Source organism: Gallinula chloropus (assembly GCF_964237585.1).
Source record: "Gallinula chloropus genome assembly, chromosome: 17".
NCBI lineage: Eukaryota > Metazoa > Chordata > Aves > Gruiformes > Rallidae > Gallinula > Gallinula chloropus.
In genome coordinates this window covers 5662026-5680851 of record NC_140102.1, presented here as the reverse complement: position 1 = coordinate 5680851, position 18826 = coordinate 5662026, and the positions used below count along the sequence as shown (strand labels likewise).

General features: G+C 44.1%; 1 protein-coding gene across 1 annotated transcript in view; it reads right to left on the bottom strand.

Annotated features, from left to right (window-relative positions):
• Nucleotides 1–18826, bottom strand: part of MLXIP (MLX interacting protein) — a gene marked incomplete at its 5' end in the record, with an annotated part of 48706 nt that overhangs the window by 6380 nt on the left and 23500 nt on the right. Inside the window, 12 exons of the mRNA XM_084272173.1 lie at nt 316–414; nt 2238–2362; nt 3156–3342; nt 4079–4200; nt 7603–8266; nt 8416–8507; nt 9720–9809; nt 10748–10919; nt 12040–12081; nt 12354–12443; nt 14423–14508; nt 14856–14962. Of these exons, the coding sequence (XP_084128299.1) occupies nt 316–414; nt 2238–2362; nt 3156–3342; nt 4079–4200; nt 7603–8266; nt 8416–8507; nt 9720–9809; nt 10748–10919; nt 12040–12081; nt 12354–12443; nt 14423–14508; nt 14856–14962 (1876 nt within the window). The remainder of the gene's footprint in view (nt 1–315; nt 415–2237; nt 2363–3155; nt 3343–4078; nt 4201–7602; nt 8267–8415; nt 8508–9719; nt 9810–10747; nt 10920–12039; nt 12082–12353; nt 12444–14422; nt 14509–14855; nt 14963–18826) is intronic.

Here is an 18826-nt window from a genome sequence, read left to right as displayed (position 1 = left end):
CAGTCTTCATTACTGGGATTCTGAGAGCAAGGACTGCAAAGATGAGTTTTTCCCTGTTGGCTTTAAAGCTGCAGCATCTCATGAGACAAGACTTGTTCAATGTTTGAAGCTGCATCAGAAGAACAATGGCTAAAAGAGACTACAAGCCATGGATTTATCACTCTTCTCTTTCCAAGTCACTCAGTTGAAGTACCTTCACTGACTGACTGGCATTCTTAGTCAACAGTGAAGAGATTAAATTTATTAACAAGTTTTTTTAAAATGGCTCTTTTTCTATATTCCACATTAAACCATTAGTGCTGCCAAGTTACTTACCAACTTGGAGTTGGCTGAAACCAAGCTGTTCAGAGTACTGAAACCAATCTTGATATTAAACCTTCGTTTTTGTTCCGAAATATGCTTCATTCGTCGATTCTGCAGAAATAGAATTAGCTCAGTCTCTGTTCTCCTTCACCGTTCCACTGCTATGACTATTTCAGCTACTCAACTTCAGCGTCATTTTTTCCAACTGTGAAATCTGTAGCCTTCCCAAAGCTACACAACTATAAATTCACAAACAATTATTTAAACTATTTTAAAAAGCATCCAGTATATTATATTCAATTCCAAACCTTGTAGGTTTTCTTTCTAAAGTAAAAATTCCTATTTAAAACTGTTACACAATTTTCCTTTTCTGAAGTAAAATTCCTATTTTTGAGGCACATAATTAATTTGTTGAAACCCTTAAGTTTAAACCAGTCCATATTGTACATTCCTAATACATATATAACATCTACTGATGTTAATGGGTAGGAATCCATAATTCTGGCTATCCCAGGATAAAGGCTTTCTTGGGAATTAGCATTTTCACTTGTAGCATTAAAAACTTAGAAGTTGCTTCCACCAAAATTCTTGGAAATATGGGCTTTGAGAATGCATTCCAGACAGAGCTGGGCTTTCCAGCAGTAACTCACCCTCACACTGCTTTATAGTGAAGGAAAACAATGTACTAAAGCAGTGAAGTGACTGCCCAAACGCACAGCAAATGCAGGTTTGAGAGCAGAACTGAGATGTGTAATGCCCCCTGTGCTTTGCCAAACTGAAAAAAACATTACCCACAATATAGAACCGTTTAATTAAAATGCAAACGAGCAAAAGAACATACATCACTGTTTCTCTCTTGTATAACAAAAGAATGAATTACAGTACACATCCAAGCAATTCCTGTCAAAGCAAGGGAGTTTAAATAGCTGTGAAGCCCATCTTGAAAGTGGCCTCACTTTTAAGAGCATTCCTCCATCTAGTGGCCACTTCCCCACCAACTACCACCCGTGAGCTTTCATGCCAAGCAAGCAACTGCAAACTTCTCTGAGAACTTGCAGCACTCTCAGCAAGGGGCAGCTCCGATTCTCCTCTGTAACAGAGCTAGAACTGACTGCAATCAATGGCTGCAAGCGTTTAAACTTACCTTTCTGCCCTCAGGTTAATTAAGCTGACAACTCGTAGGGTACACAAAGACAGAGAAGACAAAAAAGGGGTTGGGGCTTGCAAAATGGTTAAGTAACACTCCCTTCCACAAGAGAATGAATGAGAGGGTTACAGCTGACTGTCCTGCTTTGGTTGGATTTTGTGGATAAGTTTCTCAAACCATGACAGAAAGTATTCTGACAAGGTCAGCTTGTGTATGAGGTACAGCCAGCTTTCAGACGCTATCTCTAGACCGCCGAGTTCTTACCCCAATAATTCTTGAAGTGTTTTACAGGTGTAACTTGTAGAGTCTGTGGAGCTGCTTCTCTGTGGAGCAGCATAGCATCACTGAAGACATGTAAGTAACTCAGCAGGTCAAGAACTCCCCCTCCAGCGATGGCCAGAGCCCTGCAGACTGAAGAGCCCCAACAGAACAATGGCAAAAAGCCATGGTTTAGAAAACTAAGCCCAAAACCTTTGATGACGTAAACTGAGACCTGTCACAACACTCCTGTGAGCCGCAGCAGGAACTGCTGACATGACCATCAGGACCTGCAGAGGTACAGTTAAGCCTGGCCCCTCTGGTGGCACATCCCTGAGGCACAGAGTCGTTTACTAGTCTGACGTTTTAAATTGAATAGAGCAGAGCAGATGCAGCACAAGCTAAGCCTAAGGCACAAACACGCCCCTGTTCCTGAAGCACAACTTACTCTCTAGTCCACGTTCAGCCACCAGGGCAGGGAAGTAGCCACAAAGGCAAAGAAAAGCACCTCAAAGGAAAGGACACACACCTGAAGTGCAGCCATATTAGGGTCAGTGGCAGGTTTTCCTGAGCAGCTGTTCTGGGGAGACTGCGGACTGGGGCTCTGCTCAGAAGCGCAGGGAGAAGCTTGGCCTGAATTCTGACAGTCTCGGCCTTCATAAAGGAAGAAAGACAAGTCATGTTAGCAAACAACTCCTGAAGCAAACACAACTCCTGAGAAGTTTCTATTCAGAATCGAACTGAAATGCAGTTGGCAACCAAATTATACTCACTGATGCAGCAACCACATGCTAGAAAATGTTGAGACTGCTGAGAAAGCTTAGTATGTCACGGCACAAAGCTAGTACTTCCCAAACACTGTAGGTAATACACCTTTCATGCACACATTTCAGCAAAGGCACGTTGAACGGGTACGGCTGCCGTTCCACCACCCTGGCAGGCTACCCCATTTGAGGCTCTAATGGCACTAACACTTACAAGCCATTTACCAGCAAAAACAGCACGTCTCTAAAACCATCCCAGACACCACTCTATCAACAGGCATGCAAGAGGAGGCTTTGCACTTACCTACTGCAAACAAGGATTCTGTCTGAGATCCTCCAATCAAAATTACAGTTACGATACTGAACAACAAACCTACTCAGCCCTTTCTACACAGATGCCTTTCCAAGGGGTTTCATTTCTTGGTGGCTATGACAATACAGCTTTTAGAAAGGAGCCACTTACAGGAAGCAGAAAATGGCACTCTGTGGGAACGCTGCACAGTAGCTTAAGACAAAACTGCAAACAACTGGATGCAACTGAAGCTGCTGGGTAGAAGGGCCTAAAAAGATTTTCCTTCAAAATTTATCCAAGGACCCTCAAGGTCCATTTACACCCTGCCTAACCTATGGAAACACACATACATGTGTAGAGGAGAGAGAATGCTTACAGCTTTCTAACTTACTAGGTGTAGGTGAGGGAACTTGTGAACTGCTACTGTGGGAAGAGATTTGCTCTCCTTTCACCAGCACATCCTGGACTACACTAGGAGAGAAGAGATGTGAGACTGTGGACTGGGTTTGTTGACTACTTGGTGCTCGCTGTGCTGGATCAACCAGAATGTTACTACGGAACTCCGTCACCCCGGGAGCCTGGGAACAGCATAAGAACAGCACAGAGGAAAAAACAGAGAGAAAGAAAAAGAGAGAGGATGGGGTGGGGGGGGAGGGGGGTCAGAGGGAAAGGAGGGATGAGAGAAGGAGAAGGAGGGGAGAGAGAGAAACAAAAAGAGAGAGAGAGAGAGGGAGAGATTTGTTACCTTGCCTTTCACTAAGAAAAGTAGCAAATAAATACATGATTAACAATCTGATGACATGAAACAAGGGCTAATATGTAAGGAATTGGCAGGCACTGAAGTCAGACTTCTGGCAGGAGACCAGTATCCTTTCATAACTTAAAGCAGTATTACAACACAACAACAGCATAATACACTAAAAACTATTTCCATCTTCCTGCACACAACATATTGGGAAACCCACTCATGCTTTCCAACATGTAAATGGAAAGGCAAGTGTCCTGGGTTCCTTCTAGCTTCTGCGCCGTTAATAAAAAGCACAAACCATCCCCATTCACAGCACTGTGTATAAATCCCTCTTTATAATCTTAGTGTTGTGTGAGACAGAGTCTGTGAAGATTAGATAGTGCTTCCAGGCCCAGAAGGCAACTGAATTAAAAATAAGCGAACATGATGCTGAATGCACAAATGCATATGCAGGGTAAGAGGAGAGAGATTTAGTGGGCTAGTTACTCTCCTGAGCACATTAAGGCTCCAACTACTTGCAAACAACAGGCCTAAAAAAACAAATACATATTTTTTCTTCTCCTTACTCTGACAATTCCAGCTGGTGCAACTGCAACATTAGACTGAGACGTGGCTGGCGTCAAAATCCCCTCTCTTTTTAAAGGTGCTGGAGTTACAATCACAGCTCTGGACTGTCCCTGAAAGGCAGCTGAAGAACACAAGTTAGAATAGTTAATGAGACCAAAACAAAAAGATGGAGATTATTTTGATTGAAATAACTTGCAATTGAACAGGGGAATCAATTAATGGGCACCTGTTTGGTACCATTTCATTGCAATACAAAGGGCCACTGGTTTTCTGGCAATTTCAATCCCACAAATGCTGCGCAAAAGGACTCTGTGACACACCAGTTATTTCTGCAGCTTCTATCATTGCTGTCAGTGTTTCAAGGTGAATTTACAGAGGTACCTAGTGAATGAGGGAGGTGCAAAGCATCTTCATTCTATCATTGCTGGGTTTCATAGAACGAGGTTCATCTTCACCTCTCCTCTCACATCCATACCTGTTGGATCTCAGGCTTGCTCTGCTGACCCAGAAAGGGTCAATGACAGAAACCAATGGAAGGATGCCTATTCAAGACTTCATGCTTCCCTGTATCTATTAAATTGTCATCCTCACTACCTCAATCTATGAGCTTCTTTCACAATCTGGTTTTACAGCTGCTTTACATAACACACAAGCACAAGACAACCAAATACATTTAGGAATCAACACCAAAATTGCAGAAAATAGGCTAAAGAACCAGGAGTTCTGCAGTGTTAGACAGCTAGAGATAATTGTGAATAGCAGCAATTGCCTTCACAGAGAAGGTTACCCAAAAAATCTCAGGAAAAGACTGTACAGAGGCTTTCCCCCATGACAGGAATCAGGATCCTTGCTGTAAAGTTTTTTCCCTGCACTACAGAATTCTAACCTAACACCAATTTGTTAGGGTCTCAATTTAACCACAGCATACACACAATTACTGATGTGGCATTAATGCTGACATTCTTCTTGCCCAGACTTTGGGGAGAACGTGACTAACCATCCTATATTGTTACTAAGGGACTAATCATGCAAAGACTCAGCTTCTGTGTGCTTTTTGAGAAAACTGAAGTGAACATACTCATTTTCATTCCAGCCTGTACTGACTTCAGGTCTCCTGTTCACCAGTAAATCATGATGTATGAAAGGTGCCAGAGCAGCCCAGTCACTGCCCACCTACCCCTCTGCATTTGAGCATGAGGATACTGAAGGACACACAGAGCAGAACAGGGAGACAGTGCAGGATATTTAATGTCCTTTCCCCTACTGTGTCAACTACGACTACCTCAAAACATGTGTTTTGCACCAAGGAAACGTTTCTGTGCAGCCTGTATCAGAAAGGCCTGTGGATCGCACGAGCCTCGCGTGGGTCGGTCTGGCAGCGAGTGCTGTCACTGACACAGGGAGTTCATTCTTCGCCTCAGCATTCCCACACAAAGCTGGAATCACAAGCCTTCCACTGTTCACTAGTGTTCAGCTGGACTTAGAACATCTCTATTGAGCTGAAGAGCCTACTCTCACCAGTGCATTAATGCAGCTGCACAGACATGCCATTTGTGACTTCCCCATTTGGGAGGCTCTAACCACCAGCACACATTTAGATGCCCCTTTACATTTTTCATTTTTTCTATCTTACACACACCTCTTTTGCAGACTTTCCTCTCAAAATTAGAGCATTTATCCTGGAGTGGTGACAGCAGAATTCTTTTCCATGTATTATCTCACCAGGTGCAAGACTTTATCTGTGCAGATTTTTGAGTTCTTGAGTCATAGGGCAGTAAATACCATACATCCTTTTCTAACACAGGCTATAATGCAATTGCTTTATAGTCAAGAGGTGATTGGTTTGTCCTGAACACAAATGACAGGCATAAACACCTCAGTTACAAGTACTGATGTTCATTCTACTGCCAAAAATAAAACTCTAGTCATTACATAACATCTTGGATTTGACCTCTGAGCTTCGTATCCCAGTAGTTTAGGAGCACTAAACATACCCCACTGCCAGGAATGAGTAACAACAACAACTTTAAATCCAGATAAGAAAAAGCCATTTGTTTTTATGGTTTAGAAGCGATGAAGCACTGGGAAAGTGATATACAGGGTGAGGAACAACCCAGGAAGCACTAAGAAAGCTAGGAGCAAAGGCTTTCTGACAATGAGAGTTGCTTACAGTGCTTTCCTAGGTGAGAATGCACAGCGTGACTGCCAAAGGTACCTGGACTCTTGCTTTATAATGCACTACGGACAGAAATGCTGCTATTAACACCCTAGTGCCATTAATCACGGACCAAAGTGTTCCCAGGAACGTGCTAGAATTAGATCCTCAGGTCTGCTCTACTCCTGAACAGTGATTTTACTTTTTTTTTTTTTGGTGGGTAACCACAACACCAAGCCCTGACAGACACACCTACTCCTTAGTAAAGCCTGATTAACAATACTCCTCCAGGCAGGGTTTTTCTTGGATTATTGTTGCACATTTCAGGTGGCTTAAGTCACTTGGCCTCCAGCCAGCAGAAGTCTAAAAACAGTGTGCAATAATCCCCAGAAAAAGAGCACCACCTGTCCTACTCTAGCCTTGAGTTTTCCCACAAGAACCACCACAAGCAAAACACTCTCTGCTCACACCGGTTATTTTACCCTTGTGCAGTGCCAACAGCTCCAAACCACACCTGAAGTGGAGGTCCCAGCATAGCTCATGATTTGAACTGAAACCTGCATGCTCCTGACAGCATCTCAAGAGTCTAGAATGCTTGAGACAAAGATCTTGTGGTCCCTTTGCTTGTCCCGCCCCACTGGAAGGGCTGATTCTCAGCATCCTCACTCATCCTACCAGGGAACACTGATGGTGGATGTGAGGCACACTCTCATGCTTCCACCTGGACCAAGGCTGTGGTCCACTTCAACAGCCACTCCCTAGCCAACACTGTACTCTGTCTCAAAGAGTTTCAGGCACACCCAAGACAAAAGGTCAGAATACATCCAAAGCTTTAACAAAGGATGTACACCAGCACCCTGGTGTTATAAAGCATGATGATGCACAAGCAGGCGTGGTGACTTGTCCAGGGACATCAGATGAGTCAATGACAGACAGATCTGCCATTCTCCATCCCAAAATATCTCTCTACCACCTCCTACTCTACTATGGTTGAACACTCTTGAGGGCCAGAGTTAATCAGAATAGCATTAAACATCAAAACCAAGATTTCCATGGGGCAGGAGTGCAGAGGTCTAGTCATCCCATGTGCTGATGCATTTATACAGCCCAGCAAAAATTTTACAAGGACATACCCCCTTCAGCAGGTTGGCTTTTCACACACACAACCAAACCGCTTCCAATCCTCACAGCAGTCCAGAATGACCCACTGAACAGTGTGGCCACACACCAGTGGATTCAGGGGTTCCTTAGACACCCTCAGAAAACTATATTCTAACTTATTATGTAAACCAAGAAAAGCAAGAAGGTCTCTCCCTCCTGCTCACCCCATTCAGAAAAGAAAAAAGTCACCCCACCTGTGCTTCTCACCTGGGGTGATGAAGGCATTCTTTACCACTAAGGACACTGTTTCATGCTTCAGAGCAGGCACTGTTTTTTGTGACTGTTTGGGCCTTGTCCCAGCACTGACCAGAGGAACAGCTTTGGGGAGTGCAAATGTCAGTTGGGACTGCAGCTGGGGCCGGGGCTGCCCCTGCAGGACAGCAGTCTGGAAAGCCAGGTTACAAGGCACTCCTGCACCCGGCTGCTGCGTCGCCAGGACAAGGTTCTGGCTCTGGCTGAAGGTGGTGGCAGGGGCATTGTGGGTCAACGTAGCAGAAGCTGTGTGGGTGATAACTGTAGATTCACAGAGGCCAAACTTCTGGGTTTCTGGTGCAGCAAATGCAGCCGGTGGAGAGCTTAAGCTAGAATTCAGAGGCACTGCAGGCAACGGGGACTGGTGCTCTTGTGCCGCAGGTTGAAGCAGTGGCAAGGGTGTCTGAAACATTGGCAGAAAAGTTTGTGGCCCGCTGAGAGAAGAGTCAGGAGTGAAGTCCGCTGGCTGGATGAAAGATCCTTCGTTTCTAATGCTGGAGCACTGGTCAGTGTCAACATCAGGAATGACAGGAGCAGGTACTGAGGAAGCAATCAGTCCATCACTGATGCTGCCTGCTGGAAGCGTGTTGGGCAGTGAACCCGATGGCAGGACAGGAGACTGACAGAAAAGAAAAACATTACAGATTCAGACATGACTCCTGAAACTTGTGTATGAATTCCTTCTGAGAAGGATGTGGCTCATGTCTGAGTCCTCACAGCACATGTGTCTGAAGTGAAGCTGTTTTAAACACTGAGAAACTCCCTTACCTGGGAAGAATGGCTGCTGCTGTCCGTTGTAGCTGAGCTGACAGCAGACACAGAAGGGAAATAATTACTGGAACGACTGGGCGTGAATAAATCTGAAATATGAAAAAGTCACCTTTTAATTTTCCACTCTTCATGCTCAAGGTATAGCATTGCTGGATACTAGAATTCCCAGGAATATCAGAACCTTTTAGCAAATAATGAAACAACAACGTTTCTGCCTCATACAACTGCTGCTGAGTAATAAATTGTCTACCAGAATAAATGATCTTGAGGGCAGACTTCAACTTCCATGTAAGCTAAGGACAACACAAAGTTAAGTTTGCTCTTTAAGGTTCATCTACATGCAGATAGCCAAGACCTGATTCTCAATGCAGACCCACAGGATTCAGTTATCTGATGCAGACTGCATGCAGGGCCAGGAAAGAGATGTGACATGAAAGACATGGAGCTGCTTGAGCCAGCCCAGAGGAGGCCACAAAGATGATCTGAGGGCTGGAGCGGCTCTGTTCTGGAGACAGACTGAGAGAGTTGGGGTGGTTCAGCCTGGAGAAAAGAAGGCTCTGGGGAAACCTTAGAGCACCTTCCAGTCCCTTAAAGGGCTCCAGAAAAGCTGTAGAGGGACTGGTGACAAGGGCAGGGAGGGATGGGACAAGGGAAACGGCCATCAGCTGAAGGAGGACTGCTGGAGAGATGTTTATCACATTGAGATGATCAAGGTGCAACCAGAAGGACATTTATTATAGTTAAGATTGACATCCTTCCAACCCAAATCCATGAGTCTATGATTCCATAACCTTTGGCTTCCATGAAGATTCATAACCCTCAAAGCTATCAGCAGTACTCTAATGCCGTATGTTATTCTTGAGAGTATCAGAAAATATTCCAAGGGAAACAAAGCGTTAAATCACTAAGAAACATTAAATGGGGAAAGCCTTAGTGATTCTCTGAGTTCTGTCCACCTCTGACATTTTATCTTTAATTACTCGATGACTTACAGCCTAACTGCTATTCTTTATAAGGCAAATTAACAACCACATTCAAACCCTGGAATAAGCAATCTTAAAGTGACTCTCAAACCCAGATAAGTAAAGGTCTGGGGTCACAGTAGCAAGGGAGTATGCCCACATATGTATTTGTTTGAAATAATAAACTATGAAAACATATCAAGTGTTCTTCACCTTTCATTCAAATCTCATGGCTTCTAAAAAGGGTAAATATCGGCAATATTTAATCTTCTGTTAAAAACTAGTTCATAAAATAACTGCAACTTTAAATAAATTAATTGGCATATATATGATTCTTACCCTGAAAAGGCTCAAAAGTATCCATAAAATCAAAATTTGGCTGGAGAGGAATAAGCCCTGGTTGAATCATGTCAGCATTTCCTAAGTGTGCTGCAAAATTCAGGAGACAGATTAGATTAGCTTCACATCACTCATACAGAAAAAGCAGTAGGAATATATCATTTGGCTAAAACACCAAACACACACTCCACAGTCAGGATGTTTACAGAAAAACTGCCGCTGAGAAGAACTGAGCATCTGCTTTTCCTCAGAGTTTCGGCACAGTTCTGAAATCAAAATCACTGAGGAATTAAAGTTTCAACTAGTAAAATGGAAGAGGCAAAACCCTGAAGGCTCCAACTAATAAATGGGGATTGCCAAGCTTGGATGCCTTCTGCTCCCAAACCTCCTGTCCTGCCTCTGCTGCACGATACATAAACTTGCTGGAAAGCACAACCTGAACCAGCTCATAGCACAGCATTTTAAAGTAAACCATCATCCATTTCATTTTGCCTCAAGTACACTTCATGTAAACCACAGTGGCTCTGGAGTTGCTCAGACAGCTTAGACACCCATGCAGCAAGGGTGATGCACAGGGACACATCCTGTCCCATCGGACAGAGAGCATTCGACAGAGTCGAGTCATACAGCTTGTTTTTACAGGAGCTGTGACTGGCACTTGCTCTAAGGGACACAAAGGAAAATGCATAGATTCTCCTTTAAAAATACACACACACACACTTTGAGATAAATAATAGTGCCTTCACCACTGATAAAGGTAAATACTGCTCTTTACAGGTTTATTCAGAGCAACGGTAGAGGACAATGTTAGGAGCAGCACCTAAGAAGCCAAGATAGAAATTAAATTTAGATTAGTAACTGGGATTCCATAACCTATAATGCATAATTGTTACATTCTCTGAGCTATTTTTATCTTTATCAGCAAAGTAAGATAAATTTCTTAGGGGAGACTAGAAGAGCAGCAAAGCAAACAAACCAGACTTCTCCTAGAGGTACCCATTGCAACATAGTGAACAGCCAACAAATACCTATGTCCCTGGAATTCGGCCAGGAAACTGGCTGATGCGAAGACAGTGTGGAGAACAGGGTGTCAGTGAACTCGGACATAAGCATATCTGCATCCAAGAGGCTGCCTTCCTCCATAGGAACAGGGGTTTCTCTGCCATACCTTCTTTTTTGCCAGAGAACCACATCATCATCCTGCCAAAGGAAAGGAAAAAAAAAGTCAGGTTGCCTAGCCAAGGCTAAAGCAGTCTGGTGCAGATACATAAAAACAGTCTTCATTTTTCACATTTTTAGAAAAAAAATATCTCCTTGAGGAGGCATGCAAATGGACTGAAACAGATCAGCGATATTCCCAGTATGTCAACAACTTCAGCTCACCCATTTGAGCAACAGAAAACTCCAGTAGAACACCACAACACCCTGGGAAAAGTTATCACTCAAAAATCAGATATCAACCACAAGGACATGAGACAAAATACCTTCATGGACAGTTTCTAGTTCCAGTGATTATAAATATATTTTTGCACCTACGGTTTAATGATCCCTTGGTTTAAAGAAAGGTTTTAAAATAACACACACAGCAAAAACTCAAAGCAAAAAACTCCTATCTCAGGGTGTATCTGAATCTCTGAGATGTAGTGCAGTGTAACTGTAATCTGACTTTGCACAAGGTATGCAACATCCCATGGTGGTGCACAGAGCTCACAGCCAAAACAGCTGAGAGCTCTGTGGAACTTGAACAGATAAAGATTTATGCTTAACTCCAAAAAGAAAAAATGAAAACCACAACAGCACTTCTGATCATCAGCTTATACACCCAAAGCAGGTTTGGTGGTTTCAGGGGGCATACTGAATGGTGATACCATTGCTTCTTCAGACATTTTGCCTTTTTTAGGATCCTGACTCATTATTTGTCCATGTTGTGGGAAGCAGAAATATCTGCAACACGTAGCATGCACATCTTCACAGATCCAGTTACACAAGTGAGACAGCAGTGCCAGCTACAACTCAGTAACAAGATAAAACAACATGCCAGCCTTCAAAGAGATTGATCTTTCTGGGCACCCAATACTAATTCTCCTTTCTTCTGTCACAGTGCTTTACATTCAACCTCTCTGTATCCAATCTGAGCTACAAGTCTTACACCGCTCTGTAAGGCGCAGTAACATTAAGGTGTCTAACATTAATTAAGGCTTAAGCAAGATGCTTGTCTTTAGATTTTAATCATTGCAAGCTACTGCACGCTACAGCTTTGTTACTTATTGAAGCTTCTACACGCATAAATACTGCCACTTATCAGTCATTTATTACCTACCCTGACCAAACTTGAAAGATCTTCATCTTTATGTTTCTGTAACTGCAAAAGGAGAACAAAACAGGTATTAAAGTTGGAATTGGTCTTCTATATGCCAGTAGAAGAACTGATTTTGCACAACTTAACACCCCAATCATGCACATTTAGTTCCTGTACAGTAATTTTTAGCAGAACTAATAGGGTAAGTATGTCTGTACCAGCTTAGAATGTTTTAAGCATTCTTGCATGCTAACAAAAGCACTATCAAACCTGAAAGAGCAACAACATACTGATCGAGTTCATGTAAGCTACATTCACTGTGTAAGCCAACAGACCCTTTTCTTGAAGTATGTTCTCCATTTGTGGTATTCCCTGATGACTATTTCAATTCTTCGTTTCCAGTATTTCCCTTCTGTTGCAATGGCCTGAGAACAGAAACACATACCATGAATTACACCAAATCACACAATGGCTGAACGTTCAATACATTTCCAAACAAATATTCAGGCAGAAAAAAAAAATGCAAAAGCAAGCATGCTGATTCTGCTTGAGCTCATGTATCAGCAGCTCACGCTGCCCCAGAGTTCAGCTATCACAGAACAAACCTCACAGTATAACTTCACTTTTCTCACAATAAACAAACAGGAGGTGATGTCTGACTGCACTGTCAGCATCTCCCACAGCATGCCCCACCATAACCAATAGTTAAGAAATGGGGGGAAAAAAGTTTAAAAGGAGTTTACTAAAAAACGTAACACATAAGCCTGTTCTGCAGAAAACAAGCAAAGAGAATTTCACCAAGGTTACATGAACTCACACACATGTACACAAAAGCTGTGTGTTAAGAATGACAAAAAGCAATAGAAGTCTGAAGTCCAGCTCAGGAAGAAGTGTGACCTTGCAGGTCACATACTCATGGCAACAAAAGGATCGGAACAATGTGGGTCTTTAATGTACCACAGATAGCGGTGTCTAAGCTGGGGACAGCAGAGTAATGAGAGCCTTAACACAACTTCCTCGTGTTCGAGGGTCATCTTTAAACACAAACATCCACACTGTTCTTTCAAAGGCCTGAGACAGTTCCACAAACTCATCTGAAACTCCTCTGAGTTATAAATTATTCTAGAGTTACGTGGTAGAGAGTCCCACACTGCCACATCAAGGGCCTCACTGGCTTTCTGCAAGGAGCCAGAGGGCAGATGTTAGCTTGTTTACCAGAACACAAAAATTGAAGTATGCAAACTCACATTCAATCTTTTTGTGAAGTTACCTTGACAAAGGAAACTAAATTGCTTGCTGTTTTGAAACCACACCTCATCAATTAAATAAAATACAGAAAACTCTCACAAGGTCACTTAGAATCAATCCTGAGAACAGTTGTCACTCAGATTTCCCACTGACTGCACCAATCTCCAGCCAGACCAGAGCAGTGGCTGTCAAAATCTTAACTATTCAAACTGCATTGCAGACATAGATTACATAGATAATGTCCTTCTGGTTGCACCTTGATTGTCTCAGTGCGATAAACTTATAAAAATGGGTTCAGTCTGCTTTATCTTAATGGTTCCTGCTAACCAAAGACAACAGAGCAAAGAATTGCTGTGCTGCTCTCACATAGAGCAGACTAGAAACTCACAGAATCCCAGACTGGTTTGAGTGGGAAGGGATCAAAAAGCCCACCCCCCAGGGCTCTCCCTGCCCTGGACAGGGACACCCTCTCCCAGCCCAAGGTGCCCAAAGCTACATCCAACCTGGCCTTGAACCCTGCCAGGGATCCAGAGTCAGCCACAGCTTCTCTGGGCACCCTGTGCCAGGGCCTCCCCCCTCCCCAGGAAGGATTTCTGCCTCCCAGCCCCTCTCCAGGTGCCCTCCTGCAGCTGAAGGCCATTCCCCTGTTCCTGGCTCCCCCTGCCCTTGGCACCAGCCCCTCTCCAGCTTTCCTGAAGTTCCTCGAGTGACCGGAAGGTGCTCAAAGATCTCCCCAGAGCCTTCTTTTCTCCAGGTGAACCACCCCAACTGTCTTAGCCTGTCTCCATAGCAGAGCTGCTCCAGGCCTTGGATCATCTCTTCTTGCTTTAACAGCTCCATGTCTTTCTTGTCCTGGGGCCCCCCAAACTGGATACAGTTCTGCAGGAGGTGTCCCCAGAATGAAGGGCAGAAGCCCTTCCCTCGACCTGCTGGTCATGCTGCTGGTGATGCAGCCCAGGACACAGTGGCCTTCTGGAGTGCAAGCTCATGTTGAGCTTCTTGACCCCAGCACCCCCCAGTCCTTCCCAATCAATTCTCTGTTTGTGTTATCAATCAATTCTCTGCCCAGCTTGGGATTGCCCTGAGCCATGTGCAGGACCCTGCACATGTTATAAACTCTAGAGCTCATGAGTCTGGTTCCCGAGGTTTTCCATACCTCTGGCCGGCGATGCTCATCAACATCCACAGAGCCGTCCAGTGGAGTCACAAAGTGGCACATCGGATTCTTGCGCTTCTCCAGGTCTGAAACAAGAATAAAAACAGTGCTGTTCAGCACATGCAGGATCTGCAACAGAGCCACCTCAATGGCAAGATGTGAATTTAAAAATAAATCTAGCCAGGGTTCCTTCAAGATAACCACAGGAAATGGGGAGCTCTCAGGCTGGGCTTGGACCACTTTGTACAGTGCCTGTGTGGACATCTCTAAGGTGGCACGGATCCAGCGGCACTGCCATGACAGGCTCCAAGACATATGGGCCTTCAGAGCTTTGCATTAGACAGCAATTTCAGTTTTCTCACTTACACACACGTGTCTCACTTTATAGGGAGCTTTACAGACGTCTCTCCACACAACGGCCCGTGACACTTACACTGCATGTACCAAGCCCTCCAGATGGCGTTATTGAGACGGATTTTATCTCTCCACTGAAGTTTCAAGCCTTTAAAGTTTTTCCATTTTGGTGAAACCAGCTTTCCACTGAAACAAAACAGACAACAAATCATTCGGCTTTCAGTTTTTCTCTTCACATTCCTTTCAAGACAAAGTATCCCCATAAAACTGCCAAACTGTCAAGAGGGGAAAAAAAGATGCCATGCTTGGCCAGTGACCACTTCAGCCATACGCTGCCCCCAACATACTGAACCAGGTGCCAGAGATGAGACCAGTTTTCAAGACTCCTTTATGTTCTGATCTGCCTGATAACAACTGTCACAACTAGTCTGCAAGTATCTTCAGCAGGACTGAAACTCATTTCACCTGCACTTTTCTCCTGGCCAGTATCCTACCAGCCTAGGAGCTGCCTTCAACTGAGCACAAGAGAACTCAAAATGAAGCCCAAAACCTGGCCTAGAGGTTTCCAGACATCTGGCCACATACAGATTTGACTTGGATTCTGCTGAGAAGCTGCATGAAATCAACACAAGTTCATTTCTACAGCTGCATTTGATTTTTCAAGCTGGTAACACTGAGAAGGAAGAACAAAATGCCAATTCTGGCCCAAGAACAAAACATCACCAACCAACTCTACAAGGCTGGTAAACACAGCTGGGTACAAAGGACTACCTACAGCCTAGCAATAGTAACTTTTCTTCAAGGAAAGGGAAGGTTGTAAACGGGAACGGCTTATGTATGAACAACCTTGGGAGGTGGGAGCAATCTTGAGAGGTAGGAGGGGGATGTAAGTAAAAAGGAAGGACTCCAGTAAGCAGTATATAAGCACTCCCTACCCAGCCCTTAAAACACACCTTTGTGAATCATTAATCCCTACTACTGACAGAGCAGAGGAAGTAGGAAATACTTATCATGTAGTAAATTTCAAGCCGCAGATTAAAGGTGTTGACCTATCCCAGGTTCTCCCTCTCATTTTTTGTTGGTTTAGCCATACATCTTCCTAGTCTATGTCTCCTTATGCTGTTTGTGCATCCTTGCCACAACAGAAAAGGATCAGCAATACAAACTGCAATCTACACAACATATGCAAAGGCAACAGATTAATCCTGAACCATTACAAGCCCCAGGTCAAGAAGCTGAGGTCATCTGCACTGAAGAGTACATGAACAACAGGAGCAATGTCACATCCAACCACTTTGCCTTCTCAGGAAAGATCACTCAGCACCTGGTCAACCAGGAGTGACGTCTACCAGGAACTGCAGAACCACTACAGATATACTAGAAGCAGCCCACGTTGGGGTGCTGTATATTTGCTATCATACATTCAGTACAAATGGACTCAAAAAGCTGAATTACTCTTCCATTAAAGTCCCTAAAATCGCTGTGAGGCCAGGAAGCACATCCTACAGAAGTTTCAGGCACTTCCCTTGGCTTGCCCAAGGCCATGCAGAGGCAGGCCTGAAACTGGGGAATTCCTCATTCCCAGTTTCCTACTTAGTCTGGGAAACCTCCTGAGAACAGCTCTTTTAAAAGAAAACTTGTAATAAAACTTGTAGTAGTATAAAGGAGGAAAAAGTCCTCCCAGCCTACACGAAGAAGCCCAAACGCTAGAGCTGCCAAGAGTAGGATTTAAACTACCACTGTCTTCAAGTATTTGGGTCATCATTTTTTCTTCCTCTCTTGCTAGCACCGCTACTGCTTGGGTATTCTCAGAAGCCCAACAGTAACAGATGAGCAAATGCCAGACCTCTGGTATCTGTGACAGATACCAGATGCAATGACAGGTATCTGCTCTTCCAACTTTACTACCATGTAGAATACACATAACACCAGTTGTAGCAACGGGTTAAACCACAATGACTTTTTTCGCCCCTCCCCATCCTCCTTAAAAACAAACTCCTGTGCTTTTGTATGCCAGGGAAGCAGGTGTAGAGACCGGGTATCAACTGCATTAAACCAACAATTCACAGTAGCAAGAACACAGATAAGCAATAAGCTCTGAGCATGTTCACCAGGCTCCAAGCCCGGCTGTCCCCTCAGGGTGTATGCTGTATGCTGAGCACCCAGGCTATGCTGTAAGGCTCTGCCGCAGCCCATGGGACACAGGTGCTTGAGAAGAAATAAAAGTACAAACAAAATTTGGTACACAAAATAGAACATTGGCTCCTCTAAGGCAAACAGACTTGCTGGAGCAAGCAACTTCACTGACTGGAAGTAATAGCAAGTCACGTAAACTATTCGCGAGGAATAGGAAAACCAACTACTGATGGAGTTGTCTTGTTCTCTGTAGCTGGGCCCCAAGACGCTCAGTACAACCACACTTTGTGTGCTCAATGAGGTCTAGGAAAGCCCTTCCAAAGTGCTTTTTTTTTAAAATTTATTTTTTTCTATCCTGTTTTTTGCTGTAATGCACCCATAGGCCACTGTTTGAAATACACCTCCCCAAACCCCACTTCTAAATTTCAAGGCTCTTTCAGTTTATGAAAAGATCTCCAGGTTAAGTACTTTATCTCACTGTGACCCAGCTGCTGTGGGTCAGGGCAGACAGCTGATCTCTGTCTGTCTAATATTTTCCCCATCTCTGCAAATTATCTCATCCCCTTCACCGTTTTCACCGCTACCAGTTCTGCCTCAAAATCCCTGCGTTACCTTGTCTTATCATTCCTTCTAAACCCAGATTAAAGCCCATCTCTTTCTGTTTCTCACACGAACATTAACAGTTTGGAGACAGGAGATTAACATGCTGATGCATCACCAACTCTGACAAAATGCCTGCATGCCTTTGACTAAGAAAACTGTCAACTTAATGTTCATCTCTTTGGAGCTCTGTGTGACTGGACAGTTTGCCAAAGCAACAAAACTCTAATATTCTTCACTCAGAATAACAAGAACAAATGCTTTTCTATAAAAAAACTAAAAGGAACCACAATTAATTCTTGTACACTCCTTGCATCTTCAAAGAGCAGATTAAAACTGGAATTAAAACACAAATAGTTTAAACATTTTCTACTACATTCTTACAAAATGCTAAACAAAAGTAGAGCCTCAAAAGAAGGAAGTGATTAAGAACCTATTCTTGAAATAATTATTATTTTTAGTTCCCATGGGAGCAAAGCACAAGTCCAGCTTGAGGTCGTAAGTCAAACGACTTCAGCCTCAGTGGAGAGGAATCAGCATGAAGCTGACAACAATATTTAGACACTATTCCAAATTCCAAAGTCAATGGAAAGTCAATTACTTCAAACAACATTGTGGCTGAGAGCAGCTGCCTAACTGAAACCCATCTTCAGATTTTAAAGCAACAACCAAAAAACCCAGATGGAGACTCACTGGCTGCTGCTCCTGCCAGCTCCCTGTCTCCCAAGACCACACCAACTCCTGAAAAGAAATGGGAGAGCAGCCTGCCGACCAGCTAGATGGTCCCAATGTACCTGCAAGCACAAAACGTCAGAGCACACACAGTCCTCGCTCCTTCCACCACGGCACTACAACTCTGTAGGAGTGCTGGCTCCAAAGAGGGGAGGAGGAGAGCATCCCAGGGGAGGCTTGGACCAAATTCTGCACCATACAGGCCAGGACAGCTGCATCCACACCTGGCCAGTGGCATGACCTGAGGATGTTGGTGCTGCACAGACAGTGCCCAAGGAGAGAAGCGCAGAGGGAACTCTCGGTTGCATTCTGCAGGGCTTGTTGCTGCCAGAAGCACAGCCTGTGCTACCCAGGATGTGCCAGCGCAGGTAAACAGTGCTGGAGGAATATGTGATTTTCATATCTTCATCACTATCAAACAGCGATCAAGTCAAAGTGGCTGAAAACCATCCAGTGGATAATGTGCAATACATTCCAGCAGCTCAGTTCCCATGTCCTCAAGTGATTTGATCACAGCAAACCAACTAAAAAAGCTACAGCTGAACCGTCAGCAGAGCTGGAATTTCCCTTGGACACAGGGGC